This window comes from Cladophialophora immunda (assembly GCF_000835495.1).
Source record: "Cladophialophora immunda strain CBS 83496 unplaced genomic scaffold supercont1.2, whole genome shotgun sequence".
NCBI lineage: Eukaryota > Fungi > Ascomycota > Eurotiomycetes > Chaetothyriales > Herpotrichiellaceae > Cladophialophora > Cladophialophora immunda.
The window spans coordinates 5,668,503-5,687,958 of NW_015622542.1; the positions used below are offsets into that span (position 1 = coordinate 5,668,503).

The 19,456-nt window shown below is 52.4% G+C and overlaps 5 protein-coding genes across 5 annotated transcripts; 2 read left to right on the plus strand and 3 right to left on the minus strand.

Moving 5' to 3' along the window:
• Positions 1 to 6,027: 6,027 nt before the first annotated feature.
• PV07_04167 (uncharacterized protein) lies at positions 6,028 to 7,788 on the plus strand (the record flags this gene model as incomplete). The annotated part of the gene is made up of 2 exons (XM_016390951.1): positions 6,028 to 6,693; positions 6,766 to 7,788. The coding sequence occupies 2 exons, from the start codon at positions 6,028 to 6,030 to the stop codon at positions 7,786 to 7,788; spliced, it is 1,689 nt and encodes a 562-aa protein (XP_016252853.1).
• On the minus strand, positions 7,788 to 10,447 carry PV07_04168 (uncharacterized protein). Its single transcript, XM_016390952.1, has 7 exons — positions 10,220 to 10,447; positions 10,086 to 10,150; positions 9,949 to 10,034; positions 9,834 to 9,898; positions 9,264 to 9,766; positions 8,299 to 9,215; positions 7,788 to 8,249 (listed from the first exon to the last, which is right to left on the minus strand). Exons 1-7 carry the CDS (start codon positions 10,312 to 10,314, stop codon positions 7,929 to 7,931), a joined length of 2,052 nt encoding a protein of 683 aa, XP_016252854.1. The 5' UTR covers positions 10,315 to 10,447; the 3' UTR covers positions 7,788 to 7,928.
• A 658-nt stretch (positions 10,448 to 11,105) lies between these two features.
• On the plus strand, positions 11,106 to 13,076 carry PV07_04169 (uncharacterized protein; the record flags this gene model as incomplete). The annotated part of the gene is made up of 1 exon (XM_016390953.1): positions 11,106 to 13,076. One exon carries the CDS (start codon positions 11,106 to 11,108, stop codon positions 12,846 to 12,848), a length of 1,743 nt encoding a protein of 580 aa, XP_016252855.1. The 3' UTR covers positions 12,849 to 13,076.
• PV07_04170 (potassium/sodium efflux P-type ATPase, fungal-type) lies at positions 13,053 to 16,888 on the minus strand (the record flags this gene model as incomplete). The annotated part of the gene is made up of 5 exons (XM_016390954.1): positions 13,053 to 13,647; positions 13,725 to 14,492; positions 14,544 to 16,034; positions 16,149 to 16,341; positions 16,395 to 16,888. The coding sequence occupies 5 exons, from the start codon at positions 16,886 to 16,888 to the stop codon at positions 13,381 to 13,383; spliced, it is 3,213 nt and encodes a 1,070-aa protein (XP_016252856.1). The 3' UTR covers positions 13,053 to 13,380.
• A 1,348-nt stretch (positions 16,889 to 18,236) lies between these two features.
• On the minus strand, positions 18,237 to 18,767 carry PV07_04171 (uncharacterized protein; the record flags this gene model as incomplete). The annotated part of the gene is made up of 1 exon (XM_016390955.1): positions 18,237 to 18,767. The coding sequence occupies one exon, from the start codon at positions 18,765 to 18,767 to the stop codon at positions 18,237 to 18,239; it is 531 nt and encodes a 176-aa protein (XP_016252857.1).
• Positions 18,768 to 19,456: the final 689 nt, after the last annotated feature.

The following is a 19,456-nucleotide window of genomic DNA, read 5'->3' on the forward strand; positions in this document are numbered from 1 at the left end:
TGGGCGAATCAGGTCTCCACAAAAGCTGCGAGGGCGACTAACCGAAATGGGCACGCCGAGAAAGGATGCTGCGACTCCCATCTTTTGAGTATTTTCCGTTGGCATAAGATCTGGCCATCGACCCCAGGGAGATCCAAGTGCCAGGAACACTGAAGAAAGTAAGTGTTTTGATCAACCAATATCTCCTAGGATACGCTACACCGTAACAGCTTGAATTAATGCAACTAGTTGGAGGCTTTGGCATGTCCAGATGGGTCCGAAGGGTACGGGAAATATCTCAGTATACGTGGCATGCGTTAGGGTTGTATGAGAGAACTTGCATTGCGATCCATCAGCTCCAAATACTCCCTCCGTGTCCAATCGGTAAGCTTTTCCTCTTCGCCCTCACGGAATCTATTCATAACCAGAGCTCTTAGAGCCAAAAAATGATTACCTGGCCGGCACAGTTGCACTCAAAGAGTGTAGATGAAGTCGGGACGTTTGTCGCCCATGAGCCAAATTTGTTCGCTGGTCATGCCATCGTGCATACGATCCCGCTTGCCGCTCAGGCGCTTCGAGTTTTCAATCCTGAGCATGACGCGGGTGAAGGCGGTTCCACCAAACAGACACACCACCAAGAACCCGAGGACTACGCCGTGGCCGGTCCAGAAGCGGGGGGCTTGTCGCGTGATATAGATGTTGGAACTGACCACGCCGCTGATGTTGCCCACCCCAACGGCGATGCCAATAACTATCCCGCGTTTGTAGACGCCTTCGGTGTTATTGCTGGCCCATGAGAGCGAGTTGGGGATATTTGGGTATATCCCGATCGCTGCCAAAAATGTCCCGGCATATTGGACATGCGGATTGTCCGTGGACAACAACATGACGAAGCCCACAATGCCAATGGCAGATGAAACCATACTGCAATATCCCCGCTGGCGGGTGCGATCGGCGATATAACCAATAGTAATAGTCGCAATGGCTGCTCCCGCGTAAGGTGGGACTGATAGAAGTTGCGCATGAGTTCCCTCGTAGCCCAAACCGCGCAGGATGGTGGGAAGGAAGAGGGAAAAGGCGTAGAGAGCACAATCACAGCCCATGTAAATGACTGCGTATGACCAGGTCTTCCAATCTCTTACCGCGGCGTAGAAGTGTCGCTTGTCGTACTGCTCTTGGTTGCTAGCTTGTCTATCCGCGGCGAGACGTCGACGCATTCGGATCCGTTCATCGGGCGTCAGAAAACGGGCTGTCTCTGGCCAGTCGAATACCATGACCCAGCAGAAACCACCGACAACCATCGTCCCTAGACCTTCGAGGATAAATATCCACGCCCAACCGGGCTTACCGCCGACACCATCCATTTGTGCAATGGCCGCAGCTAGCAGGCCCCCAAAAGAGCCCGCGAGAGCCGCGGCAGAGAAGAAGATGGCGGCTCGCAAGCCGAGTTCGCTCCTTTTATACCAGCAAGAAAGGTAATAGTTGACTCCTGGAAACAAACCCGCCTCGGCCAGACCGAGGAAGATTCGACAAGCCAGCAGACCGGAGTAGTTGTGGACAAGACCCATGCAAGTCATCACCAGCCCCCAGGAGACGATGATACCGGTGAAGAAGACTCGAGGTGTCAGTCGCCTCAGAAGGACATTTGTCGCCGGCTCGGCCAGAGCATACGTAACCTGGGGACACATTGTATTAGCCCATTCTGTCATGAGACTTTTAGGTAGGGAAGAACCGGTGAAATCCACTTACGAAGAAAACAGTAAGCGCAGTGTTGTAGTCGCCCCCATCCATATGTAGATCTTCCTCCAACCCCGCGAGACGAGCATTGCCGACGTTTGATCGATCCAGAAAAGAAAGCAGGTAGAGCAAGCCAAGCCATGGGATGAGCCAAAGATCAACTTTCCATAGAAGAGCCCGGTCCTGCAAGAAGATAGGCATGAGAGTCGGACAGTTTGTGGGGGGCTGGCAGAACATACAATTTCAGCCTTTTCAGCCTCAGTTTTGCCTGCGTCGAGATCTGGAAGGTCGGCGACATCGTCGAATCGCTCGATATGCACCTCTTGTTCCTTCTCCATGAGTGTGTGTGGAACAACGTCAAGACTGACCACTTTGTGAGCTTCTTGCATATTGGAGGAATGAATCAGGAGACTTTCTTAGGGCAAGAGCAGAAAACCAACCTTTCGTATCTGGGGAATGGAGACTTTATTATATGTCCTTAGCAAGGGGGCGTCTGAGGATAGTGTAGCCGTGCTCGCCCTGGGGCCCCGACCTTGGCCATGCCTATGAAGAATCCCCGCTTCCCTCCGCGAAATGAAGGTTAGTCGTAGGCACCAGATTGTGAAGGAACGACCTCTCTAGATAGGGTCGGATCGAGGAATTGCCTCAAAGTGGTTAGCAGGACCGTTTGATTGGTCAAGGCTTCGGGGAAGCGGACCGCATACCGCGTGGACACGGTCTCTGCGGACCCCGTCAGTTTCTCGTCGAGGTCTGATGGCTCAATAATTGTTAAGAGTCTAGAATTTTCTTGTTTATCTGCAATAGCGGACCGTATAGCGGACCGTCAAAGAACAGCTCTGATTCGCCCGGAGTGGTCCCTTCCCCGGCTGGAACTAAGACAATTGAACCCAACTTCGACTTCCATAGAAGCCACGGTATAGAGCTGCTTAGAGTCTGGAGTTCAGGTCTAAACTATAGCATATAGGGTATGACCTAATGTCGGAGAGAGTAGACTATACTACAGAGGGGAGAAGTTGATGTAACCCCGGTAAAAATGCCATTCCACTCCTAGTTCGCTCTCTCAAGGCGCTTGAGCATTGTGCAGTGGGCAGAAGTATAACCAAAAGCAGCGTTACAACTTCGAGGGCTTCCAGCAAGGAGTCCGCTTTTCTTTGAAAGCAGCCAGGCCTTCTCTGAAATTCTCACCCTCCTTAAGCTTGGGGTACAAGGTTCTATGGATACCCTGGAAGGCCACTTCCACATCGGCAGCCTTCCACGCCTCCCTCAAAGCTGCCCTAGTCACAATAATTGCATCTGGCGATAGTGAAGCAATCTCTCCAGCAACTTCCAGTGCCTCTGAGATGAGTGAGTCGCCACTCTTGGATATCCTGTTAACCAGTCCATACGCAAGCGCTTCCTGTGCACTGATGGACCGGCCGCTGAGAGCTATATAACTTGCAACATGTAACCCGGCACTGCGTACGAGTCGGGGTAGACCACCACTGTAGGCGTACTGCCCTACTTTGGGTTCTGGAAGGCCGAAGGAGGCTGTTGGAGAAGCCACTACAACATCGCTGGTGGTTGTGTCAGCGTCGAGGAAATACATTATTACAGGATGTGGACATACCAATTGAGAGCGATCTCCCAGCCACCTCCCAACGCGAAACCGTTGACCGCTGCAATGATGGGCTTCCGCCCAGCGCGCCGGCTTATGCCAGCGAACCCAGACTGTGGATGGGCGTGACCTTCATGCTCTTCGTGTGAGGAGGATCCGGTTTTATCTTTCACCTCCAACATCTCGATAAGATCGGAGCCCGCACAGAATGACTTGCTGCCGGCGCCCGTGACGATTGCCACCCGGAGTTCGGACTCGTCTTCAAACCAGTTCATCAGAGCGTCCATTTCCCAGTGCAGTCTGTAGGTGATTGAGTTCATTTGCGCGGGCCGCTTGATTGTGGCTAACATGACATATTGCGTTGGAAAGCTGACAATGTATCCATCGCTTTCAGGATGGGGGCTTTGGAATGTCGACGTGGTCGTCATGATTTCGAGTGCTCGCTGTCTCCCCGGACGATCGCTGTGCCAACAATCTGGCTCGCTCTGAAAGACAAAAAGCTATGAATATGAAGCACAACGATAGTTCAAGGCGTAAATCTCTCTAAATAGCCTAGTCATGTTGGTGAAGGCATCACGGGATCTCTGCAAGGGTCTGGTACCCATTAGATCACTCCGAAGTCTGGAGCCGCGCGGATGGCGGTCCGGCGTGGGAACAAGGCCGGCACAGAAGCGACTTGTGTGCTCAGATATGAACAGAGACATGATAAACGTCCAAAAGAGTGTCTCAATACTTTTCCTTTGAGCAAAAAGACGGAGTTCTCCCCCAATCACTAGCGAAGATTAGGTACTATATTAGATCCAGTAACTATCAGAATGCTCTTCTGGTTCTAACTTATCCAACGAATATTGACTAGACGTAAAGTTGATAATTTTTACATTTCCATGAATTTGTGGTGACCCGTTCAAAGCTTGGACATCGTCTCTTTGACATCAAAAGAGACCACGAGTTTGCCAAAGTGAGCTCCCGTTCTCATATCATGGAACAACTCTTCGATTCGCTCCAAGTCGAGTCCCCTCACCACCTTGGAAATGACTGGCCTGATGCGCTTCTCGTTGATGGCTCGTGTCATGTCCTCGAACTCCTTCCTCGATCCGACCGTGGTGCCTCTGATTTCCATGTTCCTGAGGACAGCCGACATTGGAAACGATATTTTCGGGCCAAGGGTCATCCCATATACCACCAGCACACCTCCTGGCTGGGATGATGTTAGTGGCTTGCCACACCTCGGTCGACCACAGTAGAGGACAAACGTACCTTCAAGAGTTTAATCGCGCTGTCCACGATATTGCCACCGGCACCGTCAATAACAGCGTCCAGTCGCATCCCTCCCGTGAGTACTAACAATTTCGACTCCCAACCAGTTTCTCTGTAGATGACACCTCCCACGGCGCCCCGTGTCTTCGCAGCCTCTATCTTTTCGAGGCTTCCACTGGTGACAAAAACCTCTGTCCCCACTGTGCGAGCGAATTCTAGTGCCATCAAGGCGACGCCGCCACCTATCCCGGTGACCAATATCTTCTTACCTAAACCGACATGTTGGGTGCACTTGGTCATGACGGCTCTCCACGCAGTCAGGCCCGTAAGGGGGAGCGCCGCACATTCCACGTTGCTCAGATGGGTCGGTGCCACCTCGAGCGCATCCTGATCGACGACCATGTATTCCTGCAACGTGCCGTTCTGATTTCTTGACGTGCCGCCGAGAATGCTAAACTTGTCCTCAGGTCCCAGAGGATCTGCGTGCCAGCCAGCTGCAGGACATACGATCACTCTCTTGTTCAGCCACTTTGCTTCCGCATCTGGCCCTAGCACTATGACTGTGCCGCACCCATCCGCGAAGAGTGGCACGCCGAAGGCAATGTCTGGGTAAAGGTTCTGTCGGATGAAGTGGTCGCGGTGATTGATTCCAGCGGCGTGCATCTTCAGTAACACTTGTTTGCCTTCGGGTCTAGGCCGTGGCACTTCATCAAGGCGTAGTGGGAAGTATATAGAGCCTTGTTCTCCTTCGACAGGTGAAATCGATACGGCCTTGGGCATCTTCTGGTTCTGTACGCCTCTCTGTCTCGTTTTCGATGATATCGGGGACAAACTGGTGCTGATAAGGCCGCCAGGTCAGGGGTTTAAAATATGTAGGTGCTGGTATGTTGCGAAGGGTTATTGATTGTCAGGGCTCAACGCTTAAACTTTGGGCCTGGAGATGAATTGTGTCCAAAGAGTATTTGTATGAGGATCGCGATAGCAGAGAAGTCAACGATGGGCTTACTACGGGCTGCTGGCATCGATACTTGCAATCATAGCAGAGTAAACATCCCTGGCGCGGGCAAAGGAGCATTCGTGATGTCTACCGCATCTGTCGGAGAAGGCCCCACAGCCATGTCTGACCATATCGGATGAATCCACTCCATTGGGGGAACCTCACTCATCCATTCAGGAGCGGTCCGCTATCCGCTGGGCAACAAGACTGGCCCCCGGTTATTGCGGACGACACAGCGGAATGCACTGGGAATCCAACGACGGGACAGCCACGGACGGGTCGGGGTTGGACCGTGCGTGGGAAATGCTCCTCTGGACACTCCACAGCCTTGAACGAGCATGGTAGCACATGAGCTTGCTCTTGGACAGCCATAATGCGGCAGCTCAGAGGTGTTTCCTTTCGATAAGATGCCACCCGGTCATTGTTCTCAGTCTCTTCCGTAGTTCAACAAGTCACCGCCGTCATGCAAGTCTCGTCGCCGTTCCCTGACATTGAAATTCCAGAATGCAATATCCTCTCCTACCTCTTCCCTACCATTGACCCGAAACAGGCTCAAGAGGACCAATCTCGGCCTCTGTGGATCAATGCTTCCAACCCTTCCATCAGGCTCTCCGTGGCCGATACCCTGTTGTTCATCCGCCGGTTTGCCGTTGGCCTGGAACGACTCCAGATCCCCCGTCAGCGAGCCGTCATGGTCCTGTCTCCGAATCATGTTTACCTGCCTGTGGTTTACCTCGCCGCGGCAGGGGCAGGTTGCTTCTTCAGCGGCGCTAGTCCAGCTTACACGGTGGAGGAAGTGTCACGGCAGCTGAGAATGAGTGACGCGGCACTCATGCTGGTCCATCCAAGTCTGCTTGACTGTGGTGTCAAAGCAGCAGAGGCAGCCGGACTGCCGCTCGATCGGGTGTTTCAGTTCTCGGATGTGGACTGCAACATATCAAAGCACGGAGTCCGGGACTGGAAGAGCATGCTCGGCAGTGAGGAGGAAAGTAGAGATTGGCAGTGGGATCCGTTGCGAGGCGAGAGGAGCAGGAAGACCGTGAGTTGTGTGAACTTCTCCTCCGGGACGACCGGGACGCCCAAGGGGGTTCGCATATCGCACGCAAACGTTGTGGCAAATGCTTGTCAGGTACGATCATCGAGCACAACTCTGTCCAATATCGACCACCTAAGCAGCGACTACGATACTGATGATCTACAGGTCATATACGCCAAAGCACACAATGCGGACCAATCCCTCGTCACTCTTCACCCTGAACGTTGGCTCGCGTTCTTACCCCTGAACCACGCATACGCTCAGCTCTTCTCCATCGTCATCGTATGCAAGCTCCGCACGCCCGTGTTCTTGATGACTCAATTCCGCTTCAACGACTACTTGAGGCACATTCAGACGCACAAGATCACGACTCTGCAGGTGGTTCCACCCGTAATCTCGATGTTGCACAAGAGACCCGAGGTCACTCAATACGATCTCGGTTCAGTCAGATATCTGATGAGCGCGGCTGCGCCTCTGAGCAGTGAGCTGCAGAATGCGGTCACCAAACAGTTGAAGGGGGCCGTCATTGCGCAGAGCTGGGGCATGACCGAGACCACCTGTACCGGACTGATGATTCCGGGAACCACACCCGATGATACCGGAAGCGTGGGCTCGCTGCTCCCAAACACACAGGCAATGTTAGTGAACGAGCAAGGAAGAGAGGTCGGTGGAGCTACAGGGGGTGAACTCTGGATTCGAGGGCCTCAAATAACCGCCGGTTACTGGAGGAATGCGGAGGCCACGTCACAAACGCTCACCGAAGACGGGTGGCTCAAAACAGGCGATATCGCAAAGTATTCCGGCGGGAAGTGGTGGATTGTGGATCGCAGCAAAGAGTTGATCAAGGTCAATGGATTTCAGGTCGCCCCCGCTGAGCTGGAGGCGGTGCTGTTGGAGCACGATGATATCACGGATGCTGCCGTGGTGGGAATTGTGCTACACGGAGAGGAATATCCCAGGGCGTATGTGACTCTGCATCAGCACGCTTCGAGGAAGGTAGACCTGACATCGGCGATTCAAGAGTTCGTATCACGGAAGGTGGCGAAGCACAAGGCATTGACGGGAGGGGTGAGCATCGTCGACGCCATCCCCAGGCTGCAAAGTGGTAAGATCCAGAGGAACGTCGTCAAACAATGGAGCAAACGGGATGCCACAGAATTGGAGAAGACGGTCAAGGCAAGGCTGTAGTCAGGTATACCGCTTTAGCTTCCAAAGAGTTGTCTCCTTCCGACACCTCACGCTGTATGCATTTAACTGCATTCACTGATAACTCATACAAATACCTTGCTTTTGTTCAAGGTCTACTTTTTAGTATGACAACCTTTTTCTCAAAAGTAATAGGAAAGTTGGGATGATTCAGTCCCGTCTCCATCCCCAGAAGAGGCATCGAACTGAATTGACTGAGTGGTGAAATCAACCATGTCGAAAGTCCCAAAGAGCTCGTCCCAACAGGCATCACCATAGTGCCAAATGTTGGAATCGGCGGGCTCGCTCTCGAGTACAGGAGCAGTTTCAGACATGGTACTATAGTCTAGCAAATCCAAAACAACCTCGAAATTCTTGGTGGTCAACCCGTCGGGGAGTGCCGAATCGGATATCAAGGAGGCAAAAATGGACGTGTCGGCGGCGAAACGCTTCAGAGATTGTCCCTGTGGCTGGGTCAGCTGCATCAGCAAACAACGATAGATGTCTTCTCACGATAGAGCAAGCATTCCGGTAGAATTGACCGAGATCTTCCAGAAAGCTAATGTTACATTTCAAAAGCTCCGCAGACTCGAGTCTCCTGGTATCTGAGCAATGATGTCGATGCAGAGCCAGAATGGTCCCCGCCACGACTGTGCAATAGCCGTAAAACGAAGCACCTGTAGTGGCACCCGAACACCGGGCCTCTTGCAAAAGAAGCGTCAGACGCTTCGAGTTTTCCCAAGCCGCATCGAATGCGCGAGAAAGAAAGCTAGACGGGGCAGGAACTTGACAGGACTCCAGTCGCCGACGTAGGAGAAAAGGGTGGTGAAGGAGACAGTAACAGAGGTGAAACAAGGCACGCGAGAATATCGCTGGTCCAGCAGATTGTTGATCGATGTCTCCATGGGCCGTATGTCGAGACATAACTTCGCTTAGTGTTTTCTGCATCTCCAAGCGGCTTTCGAGGTAAAGGAGATCGGATTGTATGGCGGCGAAATCCGAGTTGGCGTCCCATGGCGGTTCCTGGTCCTGCATGTTAAACTGCTGCAGCATGTATTGCGCTGTTCGACTGAGGGTATATGCCATTGCAATGACGTTGCTGAACGGCCCTGCGCCATGAGGGGGCTTTGGACCCGTTCTGCAAAAGAGCTGTTGCAAACTCATAGTCTTCTGCCTCGATCCAGCCCTCCAAACGACCTCGCTGCAAGGCAATTGTAACTGGCAGGATGCGTCCAGAATGGCTGGTGGCTGTGCTCGACCACAAGTGACAAGCTTATCCAGGAGATATAGAGACCAGAAGACTCTTCTGCGCTCTTCTTGATCGGCATAAGACATGTTGGTTCGGTTCTCCATCATCAGCCTCATGGACTGCGCAATGCGTACGGATAGTCCAATCTTCACCCATGCCAATGCGTGTCGATCATGCCCCGCTATAATGAATCAGTAACAGTTTCAGCTTGATGAAGGAAATCGCAAACCTGAGAAGTCAAAAATGGAGAGCAATGTCAGAGATTGTAGAGTTTGTATATCCTCAATTCGAGTGGCTGAAAAACAGCTTGACACAATGGATTTCCAGGAGTGGTTGGCATACAACACTGCCATGCTGTGTCGATCTCCAAAGAATGGGTTCTGCGAAAAGCGCACTGCAGATGCCATGATCGCGAACAGTAAATGTTGTGGGATATCTCCGCGGCTGAGTCGCTGTCTGAAATTGGCCTCATGGAACAATGAATACGGCTGATTGTGGCAGCAGGCGAAATAAATATCCACTATCTCTAGAAGGACTGTAGATGGTATCGTTCCCGCAAGCGACAAATCTTCACTCAATGCCTCGTCGTTGTTGACAAATATGGAAGAGTCTCCTGCCGAATGTTCTGCCCCAGCCTGTGTAATATCTCTGGTAGTGTGCCCTGCTAGAGTAATCTGTGCAGGACATGGGTCGAAAATGCTCTGGTCAGTGGGACTTGTGTCGAATGAGGGCCTAGTTTTGCCATTCGATTAACATCAGGTCACCAGAATGGTATGAGGCATGCAGTAAGCCGGCGCACCTGATTCGAGCAGATTCGGTCCCGTGGAGGAGGCATTCGATGTTGCTGAGGCGGCTGCAAACCTCCTATGTCAGATATGAGCGCCTTTTCCCACAGTGGCATATATCAGGTTCACCTCCAGGCGACATGACAATTTCTCGAGCGACTCATCATTGTCAGCTCGGACTTTGTCATGGCGCACAGTGTCTGGATAGATACACTCTACCGATCAAATCAGCATGCGTTGATAAAGGGACGACGATGCTTGGGTACCTCGACGCAGTTTCCTACAGTTCTGACATTGCGGACGGTCGCCTGTGCATCGGGCCTTTCTTCGCCTGCCCAAGCCAAGTCATTGTCAACTCCGGGTCCAGTAGTCGACTTAGATACACTATCATGCTTCCTACCTGCAATGCTGACACGCTTGGCTGATCCTTTGAACTGGCTTGTAATGTGTCAAGCTCTGCCGTCGTTCGCTATGAGAATGGGTGGGTGAGTTCATGATGATACGGGCTGATTCGTGAAGGCAGCCGGGAAGTATCTGAGGAGAGATGATTCAGGCTGGGGCTCACGCCTTTAGAGGAGCAGAGGTCTAATGGTTCGAGTTCATTCAGCTAGATCCGGGCAGTAGAGACTCGGACTGAGAGAATATGGACTAAGGATACCTTCGGAGTTGAGCTGCAGTATGTTCGGCACTGAAGAGGCGACTCCGGCTGCTGCGGTTGCTGCGGATCCGGGGAATTGGGGAATACGGGGTTGTCTACCTATTATATTGGTGCTGCCTCAACCTGGCGACATTCAACACTGATGGCTCCTAGGGAGTCATCCGCGGCTCCCCGGACAGCTCGCATAACATAACACAAAACAACCACTGACCTTGTAAAGACGCGAATAGGGCAGGAAGGAATTTCAGTCACCCGGGCGATCTATACTCCATATCTGGGGCGTGTGTAAACTAGGAGTAACCTATCTTTAATCTACTATAGTCTGTAGACGCAACAAGAGGAATCGGTTATAAGCATCTTATTGACACACCATTCATGGTGATTTGAACAAAGGACACCTTGATGAATGCCTCGTGTGAGAAATTCATGGTGAACCGGGATCCAGGAACTGCGGCCCGCAATATCCGATGATGCCGACAAGGTGTATGTCCCTGGAAAGGAAGCCCTTCCATGGTCGCTTGCCTAGTACGGAGTATTCCAGCAGAGGCCAAAGAGGCGGGGTACCAGTGGCGGACATTTCTACTCCATGTCCCCTCCTCATGATGTTGGGCTTGCCTGGTAATTGAAAATGTACAAATGCTCGCCACTTCAACCACACCGATCTCCGGAACCCGCGTGGGAGAGCTTCACGCCACCGATGCTAGGCGACTCTTTGCGGAAGCGTGCCAAAACGGCCTGCAGACCGTGTCGGGAGCGGAAAAGGAAGTGTGAGGGTGGCATTCCGTGTTCGGCCTGCAGGCACTTCGAGTACCATTGCGTCTTTGACCGACCACTGCGGCCAAACAGCCATTCTGGCCAAGTGCTCAACCATGGGACTCGATCGAGCGTTTCGTCCCCGACGACGGACAATGATCAGCCCCGACACATACGCGACCAGCAAATTGCCCCCCTCCAGACCGAGCAATCGCAGCTCCGGTCGTTGCAGGCAAACTCGGGCGCCGTGTTTGCGAGGACTCTCGGCTTGACGGCTGATTCGACCCGGGTTAGGCGGCTGCAACTTTCTGCGTGGAACTTGGGGTTGAGGGACGAAGCGACGGCCAGTGGCCTCGGCCCAAGACCAATCGTCGAGATCCTCAGCCTGAGCGAAATGGAAGTGTTGACCGCTGTCTACTTTCAAGACGTCCACTCTGTTTACGGATTCCTTGATGAAGACAGCATTCGCCGACAAATCGCCACACGCTGGCGCGAGAGTGCCACCCCGCGCTCGCACGACTGTGTTGAGTCAATTCTCTGTGGAATTGCCGCGCTGGGCTGTCTGTTCTCCAAGCAGCCATTGAGCCTCGAACTACAGCTTCAGAAATCCGCCGAGGCAGCCCTAGGACAGTCTGTTCTCCTCCCAACGCCGTCCACGGATGATGTCGTGGCGTGGTTGCTTCGGGTCATCTACCTGCGGCTGACCGCGTCCCCCCATATTACCTGGATGGCAACCTGTACCATGATGCATGTCCTGGAAGCAGCCCGACTACACTTTGATGAAGGCGACGAGCCGTCCCCCTCCGGCAACGGCGCAGAGGGAGGTGGAGAGAGCCGCCGAAGAATCTACATGGTCGCCCAGCTGTTCAATATCTGGATCTCGTTTGACTGTGGCCGGTCGAGAGTCGAGCTACGGGGTGCGTCGTGTCTGCTCCCCACGCCCGACGCCGACGGTATCAAACCCGAGTTGCTCGAGCTTTACCTGGTCTCGGAGATTCTCTCTCCAGATAAGTACCAGACTGTTCCCGAGCTGGAAACCTTGCTGCGCAGGGCCCTCGACGTGAAGTCCGCGCAGCCCATGTTGGTGCTTGTGCAGTGTAACGTGATGCTCTGCATCTATCGGCGGCTACGGGTGCAAGGGTCTAGTCCCAACACCGAGACCCTGGAGAGAATGTTATCTGCATTGTCCATGGCGGTCGACGCCGCGCTAGTTCTACTAAGGACCGAACATCCCTGGTGGCATGTCGCCAATGTCACCTTCCAAGCGGCTTGTGCTCTGCTCGCCATCGACACAAGCCTGTCTCTTGCCCAACTCATCCAACCCTTGAAAGCTCTCCAAAAAGTCAGCGCACACTACCAAACAGCCGCGACAAGAGAAGCCTATGAAGCCGCTCGTGTGCTGGTGGGTGTCCATCGGAAACGAAAGGAACTCGATATCGCAAGATTGGACGGAGTACTCCAAGAATGTCAGCCACATAACGCATCGGATTGCAATGACACTGAGCTCGAGGGCCACGGCGATCAATGGCACTCTTCGATCCCGGCGTCTCTTGGCATGAACAAGTTTGGTTTGGGTGAGCTTGAGTGGGAACAGTTTTTCAATTTGGATATTCCCTGACATGTTAATCCAATCTTTATAATTATCCAGGCATTAATAGTCCAACAGTTTGACCTACGGCGTGGCTCGTCGGGGCAGGGCAAGACTGAATTCGAGGGGGCGGATGTAGTGAGCCTCGCGAGCCAGGATACAGGTTAATCCTCAATTCAGACTCACGAACCTGAATAAGACAGACATGAAGATTTCCCAAGGCCATAGGATTGCCTCAGCTTCCTCCTAGATTATATCAAGCATTTGTCGTTTGTTACTCCCGCTTTCTAATGGGACCAATTTTGATTCTTTCCCTTTGTCCAGTAGCACTCTCCAATATGCCCCTATATATTGGAAAGACATCCTCCTGTCATGGGCGAAATACCGTCCTCTGTCCTCACATTTCGTTTCTCACTCTTACTTGCTGGTTGAATCTCCATGCATTCTCTTAGCTTGACAAGACGTGTGCATATCAGCCCCCCAGCGGTCCGTTATCTATACAACTGATATCGTGTATGCCCTGCGTTCGCGTGGTGCATCACACGTAGCTACACTCCGTCTACTAGCATTTTGGCTCCTCTGAATTCACCGCCCCGTGAAGGGAGCTGGCTCCTCCGCTGTCCGACTCTTCGAAGGCGGCGAATTCTGAATACACGAATCTCTCCAAGTCGCTGGGACCCGAACCGAGTCGGGCTCCCGATCGGCGGAAGTATATCCTCTTCGCCCACTTCCACGCCTCGCAGCCCAGGAAAAAGAGAACGGCCTCGACGAAGACGATGCCCCACTCCCATGAAATACCAGTGTGCTTAAACACGCTGTGGTTGATGACCTGTTGGAGGATGTCAATGATTCTGCCCCCTTTCTCCTCTTTCGTTCCAGGAGACAATTCAACAAGGGCATACTCACCGGAATGTATATGGTGGGAAATATGGTCACGAAGCCTGCAACGACGGCCCAGAATAAGAACTGGTTGCGCCACACGTCATGCATCCATTGCGTCAAGTACCTCTTGCTGCCGGGCTGCATGAGGAAGAAACTTCGGCGCATGTCGACCATTTCCCAGGCGAGGAACAGGGCAAACCAGGTGAGGCTGACAAAAGTAGTGGCTCGACCCCGGAAGACAGTGTCGCATTGCGGAGAGTAGGACTGGTTGCAATTGACACCGAGATCTCCATCTCCAAACCCATAAACTACCAGAAGGAAGGATGATAGACATAGCGCCGACATCCACAAGCCGTAGACAAGCATATCAAAGCAAAGTTCCCAAGTGAAGATGCCCGCTTTCAGCGAAACGGGTGGCCTTTTCAGGATATCGGGTGCGGCAATCTCCAGCCCTAGACCCATGTCGGGCAGACCAGACGTGATCATTATAACCCACATAATTTGAACCGGAGCCAGAGGGAAGACAGAGAGGCCTGAGACGTCTTTGAATGCCAACCCGATAAGTAACGTGCAAGCTTGAGCAATATTCTCTGCCAGGAGGTGGAGGATAAACTTTTGAATGTTATCGAACATTCGGCGCCCTTCCTCGACGGCATTCAGGATTGAGGCAAAGTTATCATCCGTCAGGACAATGTCAGAAGCATCCTTGGCCACGTCGGAACCTCCTTGCCCCATGGCGATGCCAACATCGGCGATTTTTAGCGAGGGAGAGTCATTCACTCCGTCACCGGTCTCCGGAAGTCAGTGACAATATCCGCAAACAAGAGTGTGGACGAAACTTACCATAGCCATAAAAGCCCCTCGTCGACGGAGGGCTTGTATCATTCGTACTTTGGTGTTTGGGGCACATCGAGCGACAACCAAGGGTAAGGCTGGAAGTTCGTCCAGCTGTTCGTCATTGAGGTGATCGAACTCTTTTGCAGTCATAACCATAACTTGAGAAGATCGTTGGGAGATTAGAGAACGATCAGTCGGGAGAATGCCGACCTGCGCAGCAATGGCACGAGCAGTGCCGGGATGGTCGCCTGTCAACATGTGGACTTTCACTCCTGCGCGGTGGCAGCTTTGGACCGCATCCGCAGATTCCGGCCGTGGAGGATCATAGAGGCCAATTAAGCCGCGGAAAATGAGATTTCTCTCGACTTCCTCTCGCGGGGGAGGACCTTCTCGACTGGCACGTCGACCGTCTTGGGGACTGTACGGACGGCTTGCAAGGGCGAGAACGCGCAAACCCTGAGCGGCTAGCGCTTCCATGTTCTCCAGAATCGCTGTCTTCATCTCGCCTGATAGATCAATCACTCCTGTCCTAGACCAGTTGATGCTAGTACAAGCGTCGATGACGCGTTCGACCGCACCCTTAGTATAGACCATTTGTTCCTTTGTCTGGAGGTCCTCGAAGACGGTCGACATTCTTTTCACGTCCGAGTCAAACGGATACTCACTGACTTCTTTCAATGTAGCATGCTTCGGGTCGAGGAATCTTTGTCTGTTGAATCCAAACCGGTATGCGAAGACCTGAATTGCAATTTCTGTCGGGTCGCCAATGGCAACCCACTCTCCCTCCTTGTTAAGGTGAACCTGAGCAAGATTACAAAGGGAAGCCACAAGAAGGAAATCCCTCAACTCGTCATTATCTTCCAACAACTTATTGGGCTCGACGATGGGACGGTCTTCGGGATGCTTTTCATTTCTTTTGGCAGGAGCAGCCTCGGTGTGCGTCACTTCTCCAATAGTGGGATTGAAAGGCTCATTGGACGTGCTGACCGTGTAGGTGCCACTTGCGGGGATCCAGCACTTTTTGGCAACCATTTTTCCCTGAGTAAGAGTTCCAGTCTTGTCCGAGCAAATGTCCGTGACAGCACCGAGGGCTTCCAACGATTTAAGGTTCCGTACAATGACGTTTCGCTGGACCATTCTCTTCGTAGCTACAGCCATTGTGATTGTAAGGACCACAATCAACGACGCCGGGATCATGGAGAGACCCGTAGCCACAGCGTAGATGATGACCTCGGAGCGGTCAGAGAACCCATTGGCGGCAAGGACAATGATAGCGCAGACAACAGCAATTCCGAAAAGCAGGATTGCTAAGCGAGAGAGCTTCTTCTGAAGTGGTGTGCCCACATTGACACCGAGGAAACGGCCGACAGAATCGGTAAATGTTAGCGTCCAGGACTCAACGTAGCGTAAGGGGTGTACGGTGCCGTTCTCGCGTCGCTTAGCCGGGCGGATTTTGGGATCTTTCTGTCGGAGGGCTGTTGCTATTGACCCAATCTCCTACGACTTTATATCAGAGATTCATCCCAAACCGGAGGATACGAGCAAGGAAATAATGATAGTCTGACGTCAAAGCCTTGACCTTAGTCTGCAGCTGGACGTTAAGTCACTTACCGTGTACATACCAGTCGCAAAGACTATTCCTCTGGCTCGACCTTTTGTAACTGTGGAAGAACTGAACGCAATGTTCAGTCGGTCCCCAGGACCCGTCTCTTCATCGAACATAGCTTCCTCATTCTTGGCAACAGGTAGAGATTCTCCGGTGAGAAGGGCTTCATCGGTCTCGAAGTTGATAGATTCCAGCAGTCTGTCTATTATGAGTACGTTGAGGTCAATGAAGAATTGCCACTTGAATCTTACCGAATGTCTGCAGGGACTGTGTCACCGACCTTGAGCTCGACAAGGTCACCAATAGTAAGCTCTGCCGTAGGAATGGTGAGGTTGCCACCGTCACGGACAACTGTAGCGGTCGGGGAAGACAGTGACCGCAGCGAGTCCATCGTTTTCTCGGCCTGAAATTCTTGGAGGAAGCCGACAACGATATTGAGAACTATCACAGCCGTGACCACGCCTCCCTCAATCCAGGACTGAATTCCGAAAGAAACTGCCATAGCCAGTATCAAGACCAGCATCATCGCGTTAGCAATCTGACGCAGGAGAATTTTGAATGGCTGGACGCGTGGACCGTCATCCAATTCGTTGCGGCCGTAGGTCCCCAATCTCTGACGGGTTTCTGCTGCGGTCAGACCATTCTGAGTGTCACCCTCTAATTGCTGGACTAGATGATCCCGTCCAAGGGCATGTGCTGGTTTAGTTAAAGGCTTGTTGCTCTGGCCAGAAGTGTGATTATCCATGATTTCCTTATCTGCTCTTTGAGGTATAGACTGTTGGACTTCAGGTTGAGGAGCGGCATATACCATTGATATATCCCCAGAGCCAAAAATGATGGGACATGGCGTGACAGCCTAAGTTATCCGCGGGCAACATATCAACCTCAGCTGTGGGTCTGGTAGGCACAGTCTGAGTTGCATGGCTGAAGAGCAAATAATTCTTCATCATTGTTTAGGGTTCTCTGCCTTCTTGGCAGCTCCTTGCCTCCGGGAAACCATGTCCATGATTGATCAAGACTCTTGCCGCAGACAGTGTATTCGGATTCCATTTGGAAAAGAGAGGCAGTCTGAAGCAGATTGAAATATCGCACCGAGGGCCCTCTATCAGTCAGTTTCCAGCAAGAAATCTCCTCAACGTCCGTCGAGATGCTGAGCATGAGGAGAGATGGATCGTTGCACGAGTCGAGCGGCGGGGGGCATCCAATGGCAGCAGACGACTGCCAAGCAATGTAATGAGCTAGCGGATCCGCGGCATCGACTGTATGGAGCGGGATTGCAAGCCAAGAGTCTTGGTTGATGAACTTCCACTCCGCCCTGCCGTCCATGGCGGAACTCAGAGGGGCAACATCCATGGAGTGTTCCGTCTAGCCGGCCACTGTGAATTTCTCTCGCGATCTACAGACTCTTGTGAGGTAATGATCGAACAAGACCAGGCTTGACTGACGTCAAGTGCTTTCAGACATTGACAAGACTCAAGATATGGAACAAGCACTCTTGGATAATACCAACAAATACTGCTCGGAGAAGGTGAGCTCATTGGGCCATGCTTACCGCAGCGAGGCACCTTTTGTCTTCGCGCCATCGAAGTGACAACTACTTCGATGGGTGGTAGTAATAATGGAATAAGTAGCGAGCAGGGACAGGGAAAGTGTGGAGCAAGACGCACGGATAGGAAACAAGAATTTATTGAAGCCGGGACATCTGATGCGGCTGGTGATGGTCCTCCGCTCAGTCGTGCCGAGACCTTTGCGAGCCGCTCCAAGAAATTTGTCAACAATCGGTTGGGTGCGCCAACGTTACAGCTAAGAGCTCCTAGATTCAAGCCACCATAACTGGCGCAGGCTGGAGCATTGCCGAAAGGTCTTCAAGGCCGATGTCGATGGGTTCTTATGCCGCGGAAAAATTCCCCACACCATGAGGATCGATTCGCCAGTCCAGAGATCATGCAGTGCATGGTGCAGGCAGGGTGCCTTCGAGAGTCTCCAGAAAAGAGGGTCGAATCAACAGCAATCCTGCTGTTCGCGTCCTCTCGGGACAAAAAGCAATCTAAGGATGCGATATTGTCTTAGGTCGTACCATGAGAACTGCCCTCTCACACCATAGACCGGTACTCGTAAGCCGACAGAGGTTTCAATACCAGGTGACCAGGTACATGTGTCTTTCGTCCGGTGCCTCTCGATGATGATGCTCTTCTTTGCGCTATCCTTCCTTCCCGAACTTCTCCAATCGTAACGCAGTTAGGCTGAACGTCCGCGGTTCCTGGACGTCGTCTGATGTCGAACTGGTGGTCATCTTGTGAGTGGGTGATTTGAGATATCGGAGTCTCGTCGAATAAATATCCTGCATCTTCCCCATCATCACCTGAGCGAATCTGTCGTGGGCCCTCTGAAATCAAAGGGAGATCGTCGTTGTGATGGGCGTCAAATCCGAGTATCTCTGCATACCGAGAGCCTAGAAAGATGGCGCAGCTGCCCAATGCGACAAGCAAGACGATGAAGAGGAAAGTCGAGAGCCATGTCCCAAATGGATCTTCTAGAAGCTGTGTCATTGTATCTGGTGTTGTTGGTGGTTCCATGGACCTGGAGTTGAAAAGTATGTCTCTTCCTGTGGTGAGATGAAACATCCTCAAGATTGACGGATACCGCTGGATATTTGCTAGCAGAACAGTAGACAGCCTGGCTTTTTCATCATTTCGATATGAGCTTGTGACAGCGGTGGTTTGCAGAGGACTGAGGGGTTTCCGGGGTGTGGCACAATTGCCCAAATTCTTTCATTTGAGACCAAGACCACCAAAAGCCCGATCTAGTTCTTCGCCTTCACGGCTGGGTGACATCGCAGGTGCGGATATGACATTTACAGGCTGGCCATCCAGCAGGTTTTGATCTGACCCTGCCTTCGAGGACGCTTTTGTTGGCTCCAGTATCTTCTCTTCCCGGTCCAACCAACCAGGCGCCACTCTTCGTTTCTCTGCCAGATCTCGATCTTTGATATCTTGCTCCCAATCTTTGATCGCGTTGTCCGCGGCATCTATGGTCTTTTTGAGGTGATCTTGAAGGGCTTTACAAGAGTTAACTATGTCATCTGGATGGGCAGAGTGACCGGAGGAGGATGTGACATATTTTGTCTTTCCCGGGCCATTTTCAGCGATGATGGAAGGAGGGAGCGAGGTAGGCACAGATCGGAACGTGTACGGCAGCGTCACAGCAGTCGGCAATGACAGAAACGGTGAAACGGTCAAGGGGACCTGCGCAAGCAGCGGATGAGGCTCTGGGCAAGCGGTCAGTGTCTCGAAGTATCTTGCTCTGAGGGCTT

What these genes read in the sequence shown, in the direction of transcription:
- PV07_04168 (XM_016390952.1), bottom strand. Translation starts at nt 10,314, where the DNA reads ATGAACTCACCCACCCATTCTCATAGCGAACGACGGCAGAGCTTGACA. An exon ending in ACCGAATCTGCTCGAATCAG is followed by an intron (nt 9,767 to 9,833) that starts GTGCGCCGGCTT and finishes TGGCAAAACTAG; the next exon opens with GCCCTCATTCGACACAAGTC. An exon ending in CTCCATTTTTGACTTCTCAG is followed by an intron (nt 9,216 to 9,263) that starts GTTTGCGATTTC and finishes GATTCATTATAG; the next exon opens with CGGGGCATGATCGACACGCA.